This window comes from Mustela nivalis (genome assembly GCF_964662115.1).
Source record: "Mustela nivalis genome assembly, chromosome: 16".
In the NCBI taxonomy this organism is placed as follows: Eukaryota; Metazoa; Chordata; class Mammalia; order Carnivora; family Mustelidae; genus Mustela; species Mustela nivalis.
The window spans coordinates 66,834,973-66,851,896 of record NC_139035.1 but is presented as its reverse complement, the minus strand read 5'-3'; the positions used below and the strand labels follow the sequence as shown (position 1 = coordinate 66,851,896).

Below are 16,924 nucleotides of genomic sequence, written 5' to 3'. Positions count from 1 at the left end.
ACCTGCCTTCAGCTCAGGTCGTGATCTTGGGGTCCTTGGATCGAGCCCCACATCCTTGGGCTCTCTGCTCAGCGGGAGGCTGCTTCTCCCTCTGCCCCTCCCCTACCTGCTCGTGTGCTCTCTTGCTCTCTCTCAAGTAAATAAAATCTTAAAGATAAATAAATAGATGAAATGAAATGAAAAACTTCTGCTCTAGAAAAGAAAATGGGAAGACAAGGAAAGAAAATATTTGCAAAATACGTATCTAATAAAAGACCAGTATCTGGGTGCCTGGGTGGCTCAGTCGTTAAGCGTCTGCCTTCGGATCAGGTGGTGATCCCAGGGTCCTGGGATCGAGTCCTGAATCGGGCTCCCTGCTCAGCAGGAAGCAGGCTTCTCCCTCTCCCACTCCCCCTGCTTGTGTTCCCTCTCTCGCTATCTCTCTCTCTGTCAAATAAATACATGAAATCTTAAAAAAAAAAAGAAAAAATTTAAAAACACTAGTATCTGAAATAAACAAAGAGGAGCACCTGGGTGGCTCAGTGAGTTAAGCCTCTGCCTTCATCTCAGGTCATGATCTCAGGGTCCTGGGATGAGCCCCACATGGGGTCTCTGTTCCTACTTCCTCCTCTCTCTCTGCCTGCCTCTCTGCCTACTTGTGATCTCTGTCAAATAAATAAATAAAATCTTTAAAAAAAAAAATACACAGAGAACAGGGTGCCTGGCTGATTCAGTGGGTGAAGCACGAGACTCTTGATCTTGGGGTCATGAGTTCGGGTCCCACGTCAGGCTCAGAGCTCACTGAAACACACACTCACACAACAAGAACAAACAACTGATCAGAATACGGGCCACAGACACCGACTGACAGATGGCGCCGAGGAAGATGCAGGGATGGGAACCGAGCGTCTGGAAAGATCCCCCACCATCAGGTGGGGGAGAACGTGCCGTGGGGGAAATGGAAACGAAAGCAGTGAGACCCCACCACGCACCTATCAGACGGGCCGCGACCTGGGGCCCTGACCGCACGGGATGCTGACGAGGACGAGCGGGACCAGGAGCTCTCGGTCCCGGTCCCGGTCCCGGCTGCTGGGACCGCTGAGATGCTGCAGCCACTCTAGAAGTTTCGTGATTTCTTACAAAACGAGACACACTCCCGCCCCGTGATCCGGCAGTGGTGCTCCTTGGTATTCACCCACAGGACTTACAACACGCGGCCCACGAACACCTGCACGCCGCCGTGTATGGAGGCTTCGTTCACAAGCGCCCAACTCGAAAGCAACCAAGACGTCCTTCCGTAGGTGACGGACTAGAAAACCGAGGTCCATCCAGACAACGGAAGGCCGGTCAGCGCTAAAACAGAACGAGCTGTCAAGCCCCGAGAGACACGGAAGAACCTTGAACGCGTACGACTAAGTGAAAGAAGTCAGTCTGAAAAGGCTCATACTGTGTGATTCCAACCACGGAGAAGCCAAGGAGACAAGAGAAGAGAGGAGTGCTTGCCAGGGGGCGGGATGGGGGGACAAAAAGAGGCAGAGCACGGAGGATTTTGAAGGCAGAGTGATCCCCAAGGTCAGCCACGGACTTTGGGAGGCTACGTGTCCAGGTGAGCTCATCGGTAGTAACGAGCACACCCCGCCTGCAGATGTTGACAGGGAGGCCGGGCACGTGTGGGGGCCGGGGGCACGTGAGAGGGCCAGGGGTACCTGGGGAATCTCGACCTTCCTCTTAATCTTGAACCCAAAACCGCGCTAACAAAATAAACTCTTAAAAGAGAAGGACCCCAGGCCTTTTGCATCTGCTAGAGGGTACGCGCCTGGAGTGGGCAGGGTGGGAAACGGGGGAGCAGACGGGGGCAGGCCCTTGGCTCACCGCTTGGCTTCCTCCAGCCGGCACAGGTACTGATAGGCAACATTCTGTCGCCTCTGCTCATCCATCTCCTCGGCCGTGAGGCGTTCGTCTGAGGAGGGAAGCGGGACAAGGTCGGTGGAGGAGAGGAGTGTTGGACAAAGGACCAGGGCACTGAAGCTGCTTCTCAACAGACTTTCTTGGGCAACTCTGCCCCGAGACCCAAAGCACCCACGTGCGCCCCCCTCTTCCTGACACCCCTGGCTCCGGTCCTCGGCCCCCGCCCCGTAAAGCTGCCCTGGTCGGCACCCCCGTGACAGAGGTGCTCCGTGCTCCTTCCCTCCAGCCATCTCCTGACTCCTCCATCCGGATGACTCCAAGCCCTTCCCTCAGGGCTCCCGCGCGGATGTCCGGACTCTTCCATGGCCGGGAGCGCAGCCACTTATTTCATCCCTAACAGCCTCTGAGTTCTCCAAGACCTGGGCCTGCATCATCCTTCTCAGGCCCCTCCCAGAGGCTGCGTTAGGAGGACCGTCTGGGACTCATCCCTCAACAACCAGTCATTCCTATGCTACCTTCTCTCCGTCAGGCATTGGTCAGGCCCGGGGCTGGTGGATCTTTATTCTCAGGAAACACAGATTAGCATTAGATAAGAAAAACGTGGGGCGCCTGAATGGCTCAGTCCTTAAGCATCTGCTTTCTTTCAGGTCATGATCCCCTGGACCTGGGATCCAGCCCCGAATTGGGCCCCCTGCTCAGGGGGGAGCCTGCTTCTCCCTCTGCCTCTGCCCCGTGCTCTCTCTCTAATAAATAAAATCATTTTTTAAAAAATCAGGCAGGGTGGGGCGCCTGGGTGGCTCAGTGGGTTAAGCCTCTGCCTTCAGCTCAGGTCAGGATCTCAGGGTTCTGGGATTGAGCCCTGCATCGGGCTCTCTGCTCTGCGGGGAGCCTGCTTCCCTTCCTCTCTCTCTGCCTGCCTCTCTGCCTACTTGTGATCTCTGACGGTCAAATAAATAAATAAAATCTTTAAAAAAAAATCAAGCAGGGTGAGAGAACTTTGTACACACACACACACGAAACAAACACAGAGGACTTGAGGAGAGACAACTCTGTCTTGGACCCAACACTCGAAGTCAGTCCGGCTCTTCACCTTATACTGCATATTGAGCAACGTGACCTGGACGAGGGGCAGGGCTTACTGGAACCGGCAGTTAAGCACGTTAACACACAGGCACGCACACACACACCCGTCTAGGTCAGACCCGACAGCACCCGCCCACTGTGGGAAACCCATCAGTGCCTTCAGGGTGTGTACAAGGAACGTCGCTGGTTGCTAAGCACGGAAAATAAACGGGGGAGCAGATGCCTTCACCCAGTCATGAGCCGAGGGCTGTGTGAGATGCGCAGAGGTTTGCGCGTACACGCGTACACGCGCGCGCACACACACACACACACACACACAGTCGTGAAAACCATCAGTCCTCCGGCTTCTGGGGTCCAGAACTAGCTCTGCTTCAACAGATCCTGAACGCGGCCTTAGTTTCCGGACCCCGCTGGCCGGAGAGGGGGGGCTGGAAAAACGAGATGTGGCCTTTGGCACGGAGGTCAGGCGGCAGCCTCCCGGCCGCCGACCCGGCCCCGGCCTCTCTCGACAGCGGTGCTTCTGCAAATGCGGCCCGCAGGCCACCGCCTGATCCCCCGGGGGCAGCGGAGAAGCGGTGCTGTTGCAAACGCGGGTCAGGGGCCCCGGCCCGACCCCCGGAGCTGAAGCCGCGGGACACGGCCGAGGAGCGAGCCCCGAAGGGCTCCCCGGCCCGCCCCGCGGTCTCCGCACCGTCTCGGCACCCGCGAAGCCGAGCGCTCCGGGCGTCCCGGCGGCGGCGGCGCTCGGCCAGCACGCCTGCCGCCCGGCACTGCTGCCTTCTGGTGGGGCCGCCCGGACCCTCCCCGCCGCCCGGACCCTCCCGCCGCCCGGACCCTCCCCGCCGCCCGGGACCCCCCCGCCGCCCGGACCCCCCCCCGCCGCCCGGACCCCCCCCCGCCGCCCGGGCCCCCCCCGCCGCCCGGGCCCCCCCCGCCGCCCGGACCCCGGACTCGCGGACGCCGGAGCAAACCCTGGACGCCCTGAAGCGCGGCGGCGTCGGGCGTCTCGCCGCTCCCGCCTCCACCCGAGCCCGCCCGAGACCCGACTGGGCGCAGGCCCGCCGCCCTCCTCGGCCGGCTCTGCACTCACACAGCGCGGGGCCCGCGCCCGCTCTCCGCCGCTCCATGTTCCTCCTCCTTCCAGGTTTGAATCTCCCGCCGCCGGGCCGCCGCCCTCCCCGTCGCCGCAGCTGGACAGCACTTCCGGCCCGAGTCGCGGGGGCCGCTGGGATTTGTAGTTCCGGGCGGCGCAGGCGCAGCCGCGCCGCCGGGTGCGGAGGTGGTGGCTGCGGGGGCTGCGGGGTCCGCGCTGGGCTCTGCCGCGCGGGGGGCTGCTGCGGTTCCTCGGCTGCCCTGGCCTCCCCTGAACCCCTCATGCTCCCCTGAACCCCGCTGCGCCTCCTCTAGCCTTCTTGGCTCCTGTTAACGTGCAGGCCACCTTGCAGGGAACTGGAAAGTGTGGATGCGGAGGGAAAGCCGCCGAACTGGGGGCACGTGTCTGGGTCAGTCGGTAGCGCGCGCCGCTCCTGACCTGGGGGGTCGTAGGTTCGAGCCCCTCGGCGGGTGCACAGGGTGCTTTAAAAAAACAACACGATTTTTAGGGGCGCCTGGGTGGCTCCGTGGGCTAAGCCTCTGCCTTCTGCTCGGGTCATAGTTTCAGCGGGGAGCCTGCTTCACTACCACCACCCACCCCCACCTCTTTGCCTCCTTGTGATCTCTGTCAAATAAATGAATAAAATCTTTAAAAAACAACAACAATACAATCCTTTAAAAAGTCAGTATAATTCATGCCCTAAAGCTACTGTTCTGGACTGAGTGACGGTCATAGAGTCAACCACATCAGAAATCGGGGATATTCCAGGGGATGAGGTCACTGCGGTAATGAGGTTAAGGGCAGTGAAGGACAGGAAGACTTCCTAGTGGAGGCGGCAGCTGATCTGGGTTGGAAAGGGAGCAAGAATTCATCAGGCCACAGGAGAGAGGCATTTCAGTCAGTGAAACAGCACCTGCAGGAGTGCGGAGGGAGTTCGGGAAATGACGAGCGAGTGTGGTTGTACAGAAGGAGAGGGACCAAGAGAGCCTGGAAGGGCACGGCCGCCCGGCTGCAGTGGCGGGAAGCAGGCGGAGGCCTCGGGATGGCGCCGGGGAAGAGCCAGGGAACAGCCAGGAGCCAAAGAACACTGTACACTGTTTGCATGTTATAAAGATTCTTTCTGCAGAGGAGCTCTGAGCACGCTGAAGCTGGGGCAGAGGGCACCTGAGAGCGGGCGGCCGCAGTGCAGGCGAGAGATAGTGAGGTCTGAACTAGTAAACACCATCATGACGGCTTTCTGCCATATCGTCCAGTCGGCGTCCGCCTCTGGCAGCTTCCGTTTTGCCCTCCCCCCCCCCCCCCCCACCGACCCACCAATGCCCAGTCAGGCGGCAAGGCAGCCTAGGCTCCTAGCCCCAGGCGAGAGACTTGAAGGGGCAGACAACAGAAAATCTCCAAACCTTCAGAAGACAGAAGCGACTCAGAGTCGAGACAAAATGGTGGGAGACGTGGGGAACGTGGGTGTTCCCTGAGGCGAGAACCGCTCTCCTTTGCTCTCCACGCTGGGAAGTGGTGAGAACCTAGACTCCTGCTGATAGAGGTCTCACTCCCTGCTTTCCGGGAAGGACCTGGGCAGCCGGACCCTCACAGGGAACAGAGCTGTAATGAGGCCCTTATATACAGAAACCCCCAACCCAGCCAGAAAGGAGGTGCCCGGATGAGTTACCCCCTCTTCCACTTGGGCTCGGGGCCCAAGACGATAGTAAGGAGACGGCTAAGGACCCAACGGGCCTTCCCTTTCAAGTCTTAACATCTCATACTCCCTCCAACTTGGCCTCCGCCGTGGCAGAAAGGAGGGGCCAACCCAGCTGACTCAACGTTGTCTCCACCATCCCAGTGCAACAGGCGCCGGAATCAGGGCCGCAGGAGAGTATTTCTTGCATAGCGGCATTAGGGACCACACGCGGCAATGACACGCACTGAGTGTTTATAGTATGGGGAGAGGGCTCAGAGGTCGAACCAATAGGACCAAGTACAGGGTCAAGGATGCCTCCCATGGTTCCAGCTGACGCCAGGAACGGGGGATGGGTGGATGGGGGGATACAGAAATTTCGCATGGACGAGCCGAGTCTAGAATCTAATTTTAGAAATGACAGGCTTATCATTAGTAGGAAAGTCAGAGGACTAATTGGAGCGTTCATGGAAGTGTCTACACAAAGGGCAGACGGGTGGGGTCTGTTTGCATTCAAGGGTGGACAGGCAGCAAAGGAGAACAGGGAAGAGAAGGATCCAGGACACAGTGGAGCCTGGAGGCTAAGAGAGGAGACAGTGGCAAGGATACGTCACCTAAAGTGGAAATCAAACAAGCAGGTGATTCAGAAAGGGTCCCTAGGACATGGAGAGGTCAGCGGAACTTGGCAAGCATAGTTTCAGTCCCCGCCTCCTCCCCAAGCTTTTCTCTTAAAGAAAGCCTGCTGAGTGGCCACAGCCTGAGCTGCCTGTTTGGTCCTGGGCAGGCTCTGGTGGCATCCTGGAGGCCAGCCTGTAGGCAGGAGCGGTGGCGGCCGAGAAAGCCTGCTTTGGCCGTGGGCCCCATATGTGGCACCCAGCACCACGCAGGCCCTCAGCAAAGGCTGCCCAGTGCAGGGGGTGGGGGAGGGCCAGTGGCTTCCTGGTAATTTTGTTTCTGGCAAAGGCCTCTTTACTTAAAAGAGACCTCTCTGCCAGGAAATGAGGGTGTTTTCTTTCTGCTGCAGGCCACCCTGCTTGGGGTAGCCCCGCAGGCACCTGTCGTCCTGGGGCCTGCTGTCCTCTCATTAAGCAGAACATGGAGGTTGCAGATCAGCGGAGCTGGGAAAAGGACTGGGAAAGCAAAGAGACTCTTCTGATCTCCAGGCCCTTCCTGATCATCAACTTTAACCCCACTCCCAAATGTGAAATGTACCAGTGCGCATGTCTGTGTGCTTGTGGAAGGGTTCACTTCTAGAGCAGTTCAGGCCTCATTAAAGCATGCAGTCACAGTGCACTGGAAAGAATCCGAGGCTGATTAGCCCAGAATCAGAAACTCCGGGTTCTGATCCCAGCTCCACCACTGCTCTGTGACCTCGGGGTGGTCCCACCTGCTTCCTGAGCCTGGTCCTCTCCTCCAGAGAGTGACAGTACGGGACAGAGCATCCCTGAGGTCGTAACTGGTAACAAGCCAGCACGCTTTGAGTCCTTGCTTGCAGGGAGGGGCGTGAGGGGTGTGTGCAGGGGTGAGGGGGACAGGAGGGGCAATGGAATGCCGGTAACCGAGCCGACCCCTGACTGCTGTCAGTGGCGCAGCACCAGGAGAGGGCGCCTGAGCTGTCCATCAAAACATTCCTAGGAGTGGAGGGCGGTACCTGGTTGTCTGGTAACCCCAGGGCTCTGAGCTCAGAGCTTGGCCAGGTAACCCAAGCCAGAGGGACCATTCCAGAAGGCCAGCAGCAGAGAAATCGAGGGAGGTAAGGCTGGGGCCCCAAGGCCTGGTGGGGGGTAGCTAGGGACGCCCCACGGATGAGGCCCTTGAAAGCAAGATTCCTAGGTGTTCTTGGTCACGGGGAATTTCCTTAAAAGGAGGATCACCTCTGCCTGCCTCTCTCAGAAAAGAGGGGGAGGGACAAAGGAGAGGAGAGGAGCTGAGAGCCCAGGCCGAGCCTCTGCCACGCCTTTCTCCGGCCCCTGGGGGTAGAGCTCAGGAAAAGGCTTCCTTCGCCTTTCCAGGGGAGAGGTGAGATTCTGGTGGGGAAAAGCATATTTGATGCCACCGCAGGGTGCTGGGGGACCAGGACTAGCTGGCCATGGGGAAAGAGGTCCCCGGAGAGGGTGTGGGCAGTGAAGGGAGAGACAGCGTTCTGCCTGCCAAGCTGCCTCCTTGCCAACTCACTAGCCCGTTCAGCTCCCGTGCCCCTGGAGCCCAGCGGCTGCTTGTATGCCGCAGGCGCTCCCCGAGTATGCAGCAGGCGCTCACTGATGGCTGGCTTGATCTACACCTTGGGATCAGGCAGCGGGAGCACCCGTCCTTGTGAGTGGCTGGGTGTCCGGGGAGGAGCAGCATGGAGGCGGCGACGGGCAGAGGCCCCACATGTTCTTCGGTCTGCTCCTTCGCTCCCTCAGTGAGGATCGTGTGGGCGTGGGAACATGTATGCAACACGTATGTTACATGGCTTTCCCCTCGTTAAGCTGGTTCCCAGCGCACAGCTCAGGGGTGTAAGGTGCGCTCGCATCGTTGTGTCCATCTCGGTCCGTGAACGTTTATGGAGAACGTGGTCTGTGCCGGCCCCTTCAGATCTCCCCTGATCTAGCAGGAGAGACAGACAAGAAAGTCAGCAACTTTAACCCGGACGCCGTGAAGGACACAAGCCTAGGTGCTCTGGGAGTCCAGAAGGACCCAGATGGTCGAGGGGGGAGGCTTTCTGGAGGGCATTGTTACTTAGTCCCGAAGGACTAAGAATGAGTTGGGACATTAGAGGAAGGCTTGATGGGGCCCCGGGACGGTCGCTGAGGCAAAGTACGACGACAGAGAGAAGGCCTTGACACCCCGAGGTGATAGTAGGGCAGGAGTAGGGTCGAATCACCCTGGAGGGATCCTGCTTTGGAGGAAGGCAAGGGTAACATACTGACCCTTCTGCTCCCCACTGTCAGCACCATGTCTTTCTCCAACCCTGAGGCTGTGCCCCGAGGGCCTGAGCCTGAACCCTCGAGCTCCAAGAAGAAGAAGAAGAAGAGAAAGCGGCCCCAGCAGGAGGCCAACATCCAAGCCCTCACCAGGGCTGGCCATGGAGCCCTACAGGCTGGCCGGAACCATGAAGCCTTGACCTGCTTCCAGAGGGCCTTCGTCCTGGCCTCTGAGCCCCCACAAACTCGGGACACCCCTGTTTTCCGGGCCTGTGCCTTCAACCTGGGGGCCGCCTATGTGGAGACTGGAAACCCAGCTAGGGGCCTGGAGCTGCTGCTGCGAGCCCAGCCTGCAGAGAAGGCACAGGGCAGAGGTCATGGAGACCAGTGTTTCAACGTGGCTTTGGCCTACGAGGCCCTGGGCAAGCTGCCTCAAGCTTTGGCCTGGTACCGCAGGGCCCTGGGCCACTACCGGCCACTCGGCGACCAGGGACAAGCCCAGGCAAAAATGGGAGCCTGCTACCGGGCCCTGGGACAGCCTGAGCTCGCGGCCCAGTGTCTGCAGGAGGCGAGCCAGGCCTATGCCCAAGCTGGGCAGCCCCAGGCCGCAGCCCTGGCCGCGGGGGCCGCGGCGGCGTGTATGCTGGAGAGCGGCCAGCACGGGGTGGCCGAAGTGGTGCAGGTGCTGGAGGAGAGCCGGAGGTTTGCAGAGAGGAGCCCTCAGAGCAGCCTGCTGGGTGAGGCCTTCGGGCAGAGGAGGTGTGGGTCTGGGGACATTCAGACCGAGTGATGCTCTGAGAGGTGCCGGCAGAGGCTTCTCTGTGGGCCGGGGAAAGGGCAAAGGACCCCGGGAGAGGGGCACAGGGGCCGTACTGAGGCAGCATCAGTAGCAACTGGCCCCGCTACCTGTGACCCTGGCCACGCCCTCCAGGGCCGCTCTACGTTGACCTCGGCCTGAGCTACTCCCAGCTCCAACTGTTCCCGCTAGCAGCAGAGGCCTTCCTGCAGGCCCTGCCCCTGTGTCAGGGGCCAGGAGAGGAGGCCACAGTGCTGAGAAACCTCGGGGCGGCCCAAAGTGCCCTCGGCAACCATCAGGAAGCTCGGGACTTTCACCAGAAGGCCGCTGACCTGCATGGTGGGTACCCAGGCCTGGGGAAGGGGATGGGGACTCAGCGGGGCTCCAGCTGGGGCTCAAGGTGGGCAGAACTTTAGGGCGGGGTATGGGGCCGGAATGTCCAGAACCAGGGGAGGGCTGGTGGTGCAGGAGATGGGGCAGGCGGACAGGATGGGGGATGAGGGCTCAGAGGCCGAGGCCTGGGGTTGGGAAGGCAGCAGTGGGCAGAGGGCATAGCCCCGGCTGGGAGAGGAGGTCTCCCGGGGCAGCGGGCAGGTGGAGATGCCTTCTGGCCAAAACTCAGGCCTGAGGAGAGGCTGGCTGTGGGGAGCCGCCATCCCTGTGGTGCCTTGGGGAGGGGTGCTGGGGCTGAGCACCTCGACTGCTGGGTGCCTGCCGGGGCTGCGGGCCGACGTCTCAGCAGTCAAGGTCCCCTCTTGGGATGGGACTGGCTCTGTCGTCAGGCTCGGTGGGGCAACGGCGGGAGCAGGGACGAAGCTTCGGCGGCCTGGCGTTCGCCCTGAGCCAGCTGGGGGACCACGGAGCCGCCCGAGACAGCTACCTGCACGCCCTCCAGGCCGCCCGGGACACCGGTGAGGGCTTAGCGGGTGGCTTGCCAAGGGGGCCAGGCCAGGGGTCCCGGGGGCTGGTGGCTTCTGGAAGGGAGGGTCGGTGCTGCGGGGACCCAAGAGAAGACCTCCGGGCTGTCTTCCCCAGGGGACACGAAGGGGCAGTGGCAGGCCTGCGAGGGGCTGGGGGCCGCGGCAGCCAGACTGGGGCAGCACGACCAGGCCTTGCGCTACTATAAGGAAGCGCTGGCCCGGAGTCAGGTGAGACCACCCCTCCCAGAACCCGGCTCTCCCTCTAGGCCTCCAGCAAGCCTCGTCTGCGGACCGTCCCGCATTCGGTCCTCTCCTTGCCAACTCTCCATCCACTCACCAAACGCACATCGGGTACGCGGTGTGCTAGGTCCCGGGACTCTGCTGAGAGGAAGAACCTGTCCCTTCACAGTTCCAGGCAGGCGGTAGCAAGATCCGGGCGAGGGCATGGGGATGGGGTAGAAGAGAAAGGAAGACAGAGCCCCCCTCCCTCCGCCCTGTCCGGTTTCCTGCCTCCCCAGTCTGCAGACGACCGCAGAGCCCAGACCCTCCCCATTCCCCCATTATCCACCCTCTCTCCAGAAGGAGCCAGACTCTGTGCGGGACCGGCTGGTGGCCAAGCTGGCCGATGTCATGAGGACGCACCTGGCGCAGGCTGGGCTTGTCCCAACGTCCACGCTGGTGAGGTGACCCTGGACAGGGACCTGGGGGTGGGGAGAGGCCACCCTGAGAAGGAGAGGGAGGCAGGCAGAGCTGACCCTGTCAGGGATGCTGCCTGGGCCCTGGGGGTTCATCCGCCGGGGGTGGGAGAGGGGGGCCTGGCGAGGAAACACGGGTCACTTTTCCGTGGACACCCGGGGTGGGGAGGTGGGCGGAGGATTCTGGCACATCTCCCAGCGCTGGGCTGTGCCAGGTGTCTGGCTGAGTGGTACCTGACCCAGCAGCTGAGCGTCAGCTGCCATCAAGGATGCCAGGCCCGACCCGGAGGGGGTGGAAAGCAAGGCCATGGCTGCAGTTCTCCACGAGGCCACAGGGTGGGGCTGTGCTCCGGGTGGGGGCGCCTGTCCCCGGAGGCGGAGCTGCGCGCGCGTCCGCGCAGGTCTCACCGCCCCCTCCCGCTCCGGCTCCCCCCAACCCTGTCTCTGCTGAGATGCTCTCAGGCAACCAACTCCCCTCCAGGAATTAAAATTGTACTTCGGTATTTATTCTATTCTATGTATTTAAGGGAGTTTTATGTCTTCTCTTAAAGACCAGGACACTGGATTTATAATTTTCGAGCAAAATGAAATTACTCTGATCGGGGCAGAGGACTGGCGGCCACCAGCCTTCTGGGACTTTGCCCCCCCCCCCCCAGGCTCCAGGCAGGGTGGGGGTGGAGGCCAGGCTCTGGCCAGGCCTGATAATGGGGAGCCTGATTCTACCTTGAGAGTCACTAGCCGAGACCCCACCACGGATTTCCACTCTCCCATGGGTGGCACGACCCAGGCTGTCTGTAGCGCGTCTGTGTGTCTGGGGGGCCATGGCGTGTGCAGAGAACGCACACTCGCAGATACACCCCTAGCCAGTTCCCTTTGCTCCCCACCATTCCCAGACTTCGGCGCCAGGGAGGACCCAGGCTCCAGGGGTGGCAGCAGGGCCCCCAGCCGGGGCGGGAAGGGGTGGGGCAGAAGTGCCACACAGGTGAGTGGGGCAAGGCTGGGGCTCCAGGGTTGGTGGGGGAGAGGGGTGGTGCGCTGGAGGCACGCGGCCGCTGGCTGGGGGGTTGGGGTCTGCAGGCACCCCAGGGAGGAGGGGCTGGCCTGGTGCCTCTCTCCCCCCTGCTCCCCACCCCTCCAGGTCTTCGAGATGGTGGGAAGAAGAAGAGTGCATGGAGAGCCAGGAGGAGACAGAGGACCAGCCGCTTCCTGATGATGTCCCCGTGGTGTCTCGGGCGCAGAGACTGGAGTGTGAGTGGGAGCAGGCCCGCCGGGCTGTGTGCCTCCTCCCCGAAAATGGGAGTGCTGTCCCAACCCCTCCGGCTCCCCGAGGGGCCCCTGGCCCTGGTCTGCCATTGAGGCCGTCCAGCCCTCCCCGTCCCGCTCCTGTCCCGTTCATGTCTCAGGACCCTGTCCAGCTTCCCCTTCCGCAGTCACCTCTCCCCCTGGCCTCCGCGGCTTTCCTAGCCTCTAGAACTGTGGACCTTAGAGCACCTGGTTTTACTGAAGGCCTGCGACGTGCCAGGTACCGGGTGCTGATCTTGTCCTAGCTCCCTGTTTGCTTCTGCTGGTAAAAGAGGCTCCGACCTCTGCGGGCAGCGTCCCTGGCTACACGCTATTCCAAATGGAATGCCCTGTTTTGTTTGTAGCGTGTCCTCCAGACGGCGGCGAGTTGTCGCCGGACACCTGTCCTGTACAGAGCGCAGGCTCTGCTGCACCCTCCTTGTCAGTGACCAGGGCACGCATCCCGCCCCCACCGCCCTGCTCTTCTCCCAAAGCTTTCTCTTCCCACCATGTGATTCTTGGTCCAGAGAGGCAACAGATGAATGTGGCTGTCCGTCTCCATCCAGGTCCAAGAACCGGGGCCCATCTCCTGCTTGGAGGCCAAGGCCCCCTCCAAAAGGAGCACCCTGGCATTCTGGTACCCAGTGGCCCCCAAGCCAATAGGTAGGTCCCTGTGGGGGAGGGGAGGAGGCCTGAAGAATGGATAAAAGGAGTAGGAAAGGATCTGACTTTGGATGGTTTTAACAGAACATGATCGCTGGTCAAACTGGGGGAAGATGTGGTCCGGTGATTGGGGAAGCCTCTTTGTCTTTGGCCTTGAACCGTGGGAACAACGGTCACCCAGCTCTAGAGCCTGGGGTGTTCCCTGTCTCCTGCACAGCCGGACTGGAGCCCCCCCAGAAAGGGACAATCCTGCTGAACTAAACAGGGTCAGGGGTGGGGGCGTGCGCTCAAACCTCCCCCTCCTGCCCCGGAGCCTAGCAGCGGAGGGAGGCGAGGGCCAGGAGCTGCCACCAGGGCGGGCGGCCCTGTGCCCTCTCTCCAGCACCCCACCGGCAAGCCCTGCCCTGCCTCCCGCAGGTGGTCGGGCTGGCCCAGGGAAGCCCCCAGAAGAAGCCGTCAGAGGAGAGCCACGGAGTCTGGCTTCTGTGTGATCATGTGACCCCACTCTGCCGGCCCTGAGTGTGGCCTCTGTGGTCTCTGGGACCAAGGCTCTTCCCCGCTGTCCGGTGCCGTATGGACACACAAGGGAACACCACCGGCAAGAGGGCAACTCTGTCGGCTGAACAGGGCCTTTGCAGTCCGGGCACTGAGGTGTTCCGTCTGTTCCTTGTTGGGAGTTTGGGACTCAACGGGCAAAAGAAAGAGGGAAAATGGACTGTGAATTTCCCCTTTTTCCTTCTGGATCCAGACCGCATGGCTGCCGAGGCCTCGCTGCTCTAAAAGCTGTGACATCTTGGTCAGCAGGCTTTGCAGTCATGGACTCGCTCCAGACCTCCCCCTTCTCGAAGTGGAAATGGGGCTGAAATGCTACAGGGACACTTCTCAGCCCACAGATGGACTGCACCGCCCCCACGAGAGTCACGGGCTGGGGACACAGCCCCTGAGGCGTGCCGGACGCTGCCGTCAGCGGCCACCACAGTTTGGAAAGTGTGTGGTTCAGTCAGCGCCCAGCACACCGGCCTCTGAGCGTTTCCCAAGGGTTTTCTCCGGCAGCTCTCACGGCAGACGACCCCCTTTCACAGACAGGGAGAACATGGGTGTCCTCCGGGCCACACAACTGAGAAGCGGGGAAGCCAGGATTCAAACCCGGCCGGGGAGCACCTCGGCGAGTGCCGAGCGGCTTGCCACCCCGTTTACGCTAAGGCTTGCTCGGGGGCTGATTGTGTTGGTACCCAATGTGCTCACACCGACTGCCTGTGTTCTTGGAACTCATGATTCAATTAAATATTACACAAACTGATGAACAAAGTGTGAAAACAAGCCCTGTTTGTATGAAAACGAAGCTGAATCCTTAGAAGTCTTGATTAAGGTGAGTCAATTCAAAAACTACTGTGAATGAGATGTGAGCAAGACGATGATCACATTTTGGGGCAAAATAGTAAAAAACTAGATGAATTTTGCACTCAGATTGCTTCAAACACGCCATTAACTGTTCCACCTCCAGGAAGCAGCCTGGAAAGTGCAGGTGACCCGTAATGAGGTTCAGGTCACAGAGCTCCGGTCCTGGGCTCCAGAAGACGCCGGCCGCACTCTGACAGATGGCAAATGGATGCATTTTTTTTTTCTTGATTTTATTTATTTATTTGACAGAAATCACAAGTAGATGGAGAGGCAGGCAGAGAGAGAGAGGGAAGCAGGCTCTCTGCTGAGCAGAGAGCCCGATGCGGGACTCGATCCCAGGACTCTGAGATCATGACCTGAGCCGAAGGCAGCGGCTTAACCCACTGAGCCACCCAGGCGCCCCGAAACGGATGCATTTTTAAATGGAAATGAAATAACCCATTCTCGCTCGTGTCAGGGAAGAGGGCTTCTATACACTGTGAAGTATTTCACCCTGAGAGTTTGAGGAGCCGTTAAAATGCCTGCCGGGGACCTAGCCTGTGCCGCACATGGAACAGGCGTCTGGGGACACGGCGGCTCACCTTGCTTGGCATCTCGTCAGGCATTCACGATGTCTTGTGTGGGACGCAGGTCCACCTCCTGTTAACAAAGCCCGACGTACCCTGCCTTTAAATAGGGACAGAGACAAATTTGATCCTCTCCCTTGAAAGCAGCCCCGGTTCGCGGAGCTCGGGGAGTCCACAGGACGCCCCATGACCCCCACACAGGTTTCCCCTGCCCTGGTCTAAAATGGCTGCTCGGCGGCGGCAGCAGAGCCCTTCTTCCCAGCCGGCAGGAGGGAAAGAGGAAGTGCGGGGGGGGGGGGGGGGGGAAATAAGCCCCCCCCCCAAAGGGAGGACCTGGCCAACTTGCGTCCCCTCTGCTCAGACCTCATTGGTCAGCATGTAGTCACATGTACATGCCTCACGGCTGCAAGGGACAGTGGGAAATGTAGTGTTCAGCTGGGCAGCCCTGCGGCCAGACGCAACTCGGGGGTTCTGCTGCCAAAGGAAGAGAAGAGAATGGATTTTGGGGGACAGGTAGCAGCACCTGCCACACGGGAATATTGACGCTGGGTCAGGCCAGTGCTGTATCAACCGTCATTAGCTCTACCATTTAATAGCTATATGTTCTTTTTTTTTTTATTATTTTAAAGATTTCATTTATTTATTTGACAGAAAGAGAGAGGGACAGCAAAAGAGGTAACGCAAGCAGGGGAAGAGGGAGAAGAAGAAGCAGGCTTCCAGCCGGAGCCCAATGCGGGGCTCGATCCCAGGACCCTGAGACCATGACCTGAGCGGAAGGCAGACGCCCAACAACTGAGGCACCCAGAAACCCGTAGCTGTGTGGTCTTTGGAAAATTACTTAACTTCTCTGTGCTATAATGTGAGGATAAAGCCAGGTCATAGGACTGACAGGGTGAAATAGGTAAGCACCTGGAACTCGGCAGGGCTGCGATCACTGTGTCCTTCCTAAACTGGTTTTAAAGGCATTTCCCAAAGCAAACTCTGGAAGTCTGAAAGGCAGTGGTAAGATGAAGTCGGTCTTCTGCTCCTCCTTCCTCGGGACACCCCCCAGTGGCTGTCTTATAAATTCTGGGCATGTGGTGGGGTATGTGTGTGTCCCTGTTTTATTCCTACATCGCGACGGAATGAAGTCAGCCGCGACAGCGCTCTACCTACTTCTGCACGGGTGGAAGGCCTCACCCTACAGGATAATACTTCAGAGTACAGATCAGCTCAAGCTGCTTGGACCCTAGCTCTGTGGACCATTGTCACTGTATCGTTGGGCATGTCAGTCAACACCTTGGAGCTTAGTTTTCTCAGTCTGGAAAATAGGGCTAGTAACAGAGGTGCCACAAGGATAAAAGAGCTGATTCGTGTTAGCGCGGGGCACATGCTCAAAAAACACGCCTCGCACTGTTTTAGAGAAGAATCTTGAGGAGGCCCCTGGATGGCTCAGTCAGAAGACCCTATGACTCTTGATCTCAGGGTCATGAGTTCAAGCCCCATGTTGGGTGTAGAGTTTACTTAAAAGTAAAATCTTTAACAAAAATAAATAAAGGGGCGCCTGGGTGGCTCAGTGGGATAAGCCTCTGCCTTCCGCTCAGGTCATGATCCCGGGGTCCTCGAATTGAGCCCCGCATTGGGCTCTCTGCTCAGCAGGGAGCCTGCTTCCTCCTCCCTCTCTGCCTACTTGTGATCTCTGTCTGTCAAATAATAAATAAATAAATAAATAAATAAATAAATAAATGTGATCTTTACACCCTCATGACCTGGAGATCACCGGCGGTTCGTTCCTCCCACAGAGCCGGCAGGTGCCCCACCATAGGTATTATCTACCTTGATAAAGCGGGTAAATGCTGAGTATCAGGGAAGCGGAGCGCGCCGTGCTGGCAAGCAGAGGTGGGCAGGGGCAGCTAATGTGGTTGGGACAGGGGTCCCAAACCTCACCGCCAACAGCACTCCACACGGCCTTGGGGTTAACT

At 59.6% G+C, this 16,924-nt stretch overlaps 2 protein-coding genes across 6 annotated transcripts in view; one reads left to right on the top strand and one right to left on the bottom strand.

The window, feature by feature from the left end:
• Positions 1-5,031, bottom strand: part of IQGAP3 (IQ motif containing GTPase activating protein 3) — a 35,104-nt gene extending 30,073 nt beyond the window's left edge. The window contains exons 1-2 of the mRNA XM_082703338.1: positions 4,061-5,031; positions 1,852-1,939 (exon numbers count right to left, since the gene is read on the bottom strand). Coding sequence (XP_082559464.1) covers positions 1,852-1,939; positions 4,061-4,346 — 374 coding nt within the window. The 5' untranslated portion in view covers positions 4,347-5,031. The remainder of the gene's footprint in view (positions 1-1,851; positions 1,940-4,060) is intronic.
• A 2,413-nt stretch (positions 5,032-7,444) lies between these two features.
• Positions 7,445-13,610, top strand: TTC24 (tetratricopeptide repeat domain 24). Of its 5 annotated transcripts, XM_082702310.1 has the most exons (10): positions 7,445-7,488; positions 8,669-9,378; positions 9,573-9,776; positions 10,220-10,348; positions 10,473-10,585; positions 10,937-11,035; positions 11,946-12,034; positions 12,191-12,300; positions 12,900-12,996; positions 13,414-13,610. In XM_082702310.1, exons 2-10 carry the CDS (start codon positions 8,673-8,675, stop codon positions 13,493-13,495), a joined length of 1,629 nt encoding a protein of 542 aa, XP_082558436.1. In that variant the 5' UTR covers positions 7,445-7,488; positions 8,669-8,672; the 3' UTR covers positions 13,496-13,610. The 5 variants fall into 5 exon arrangements, with proteins under 5 accessions (XP_082558436.1, XP_082558438.1, XP_082558435.1 ...); XM_082702312.1 differs by lacking the exons at positions 11,946-12,034; positions 13,414-13,610 and having other exon boundaries at positions 12,900-12,986; XM_082702309.1 differs by lacking the exons at positions 12,900-12,996; positions 13,414-13,610 and having other exon boundaries at positions 9,630-9,776; positions 12,191-12,893.
• The last annotated feature ends 3,314 nt before the right edge of the window (positions 13,611-16,924 follow it).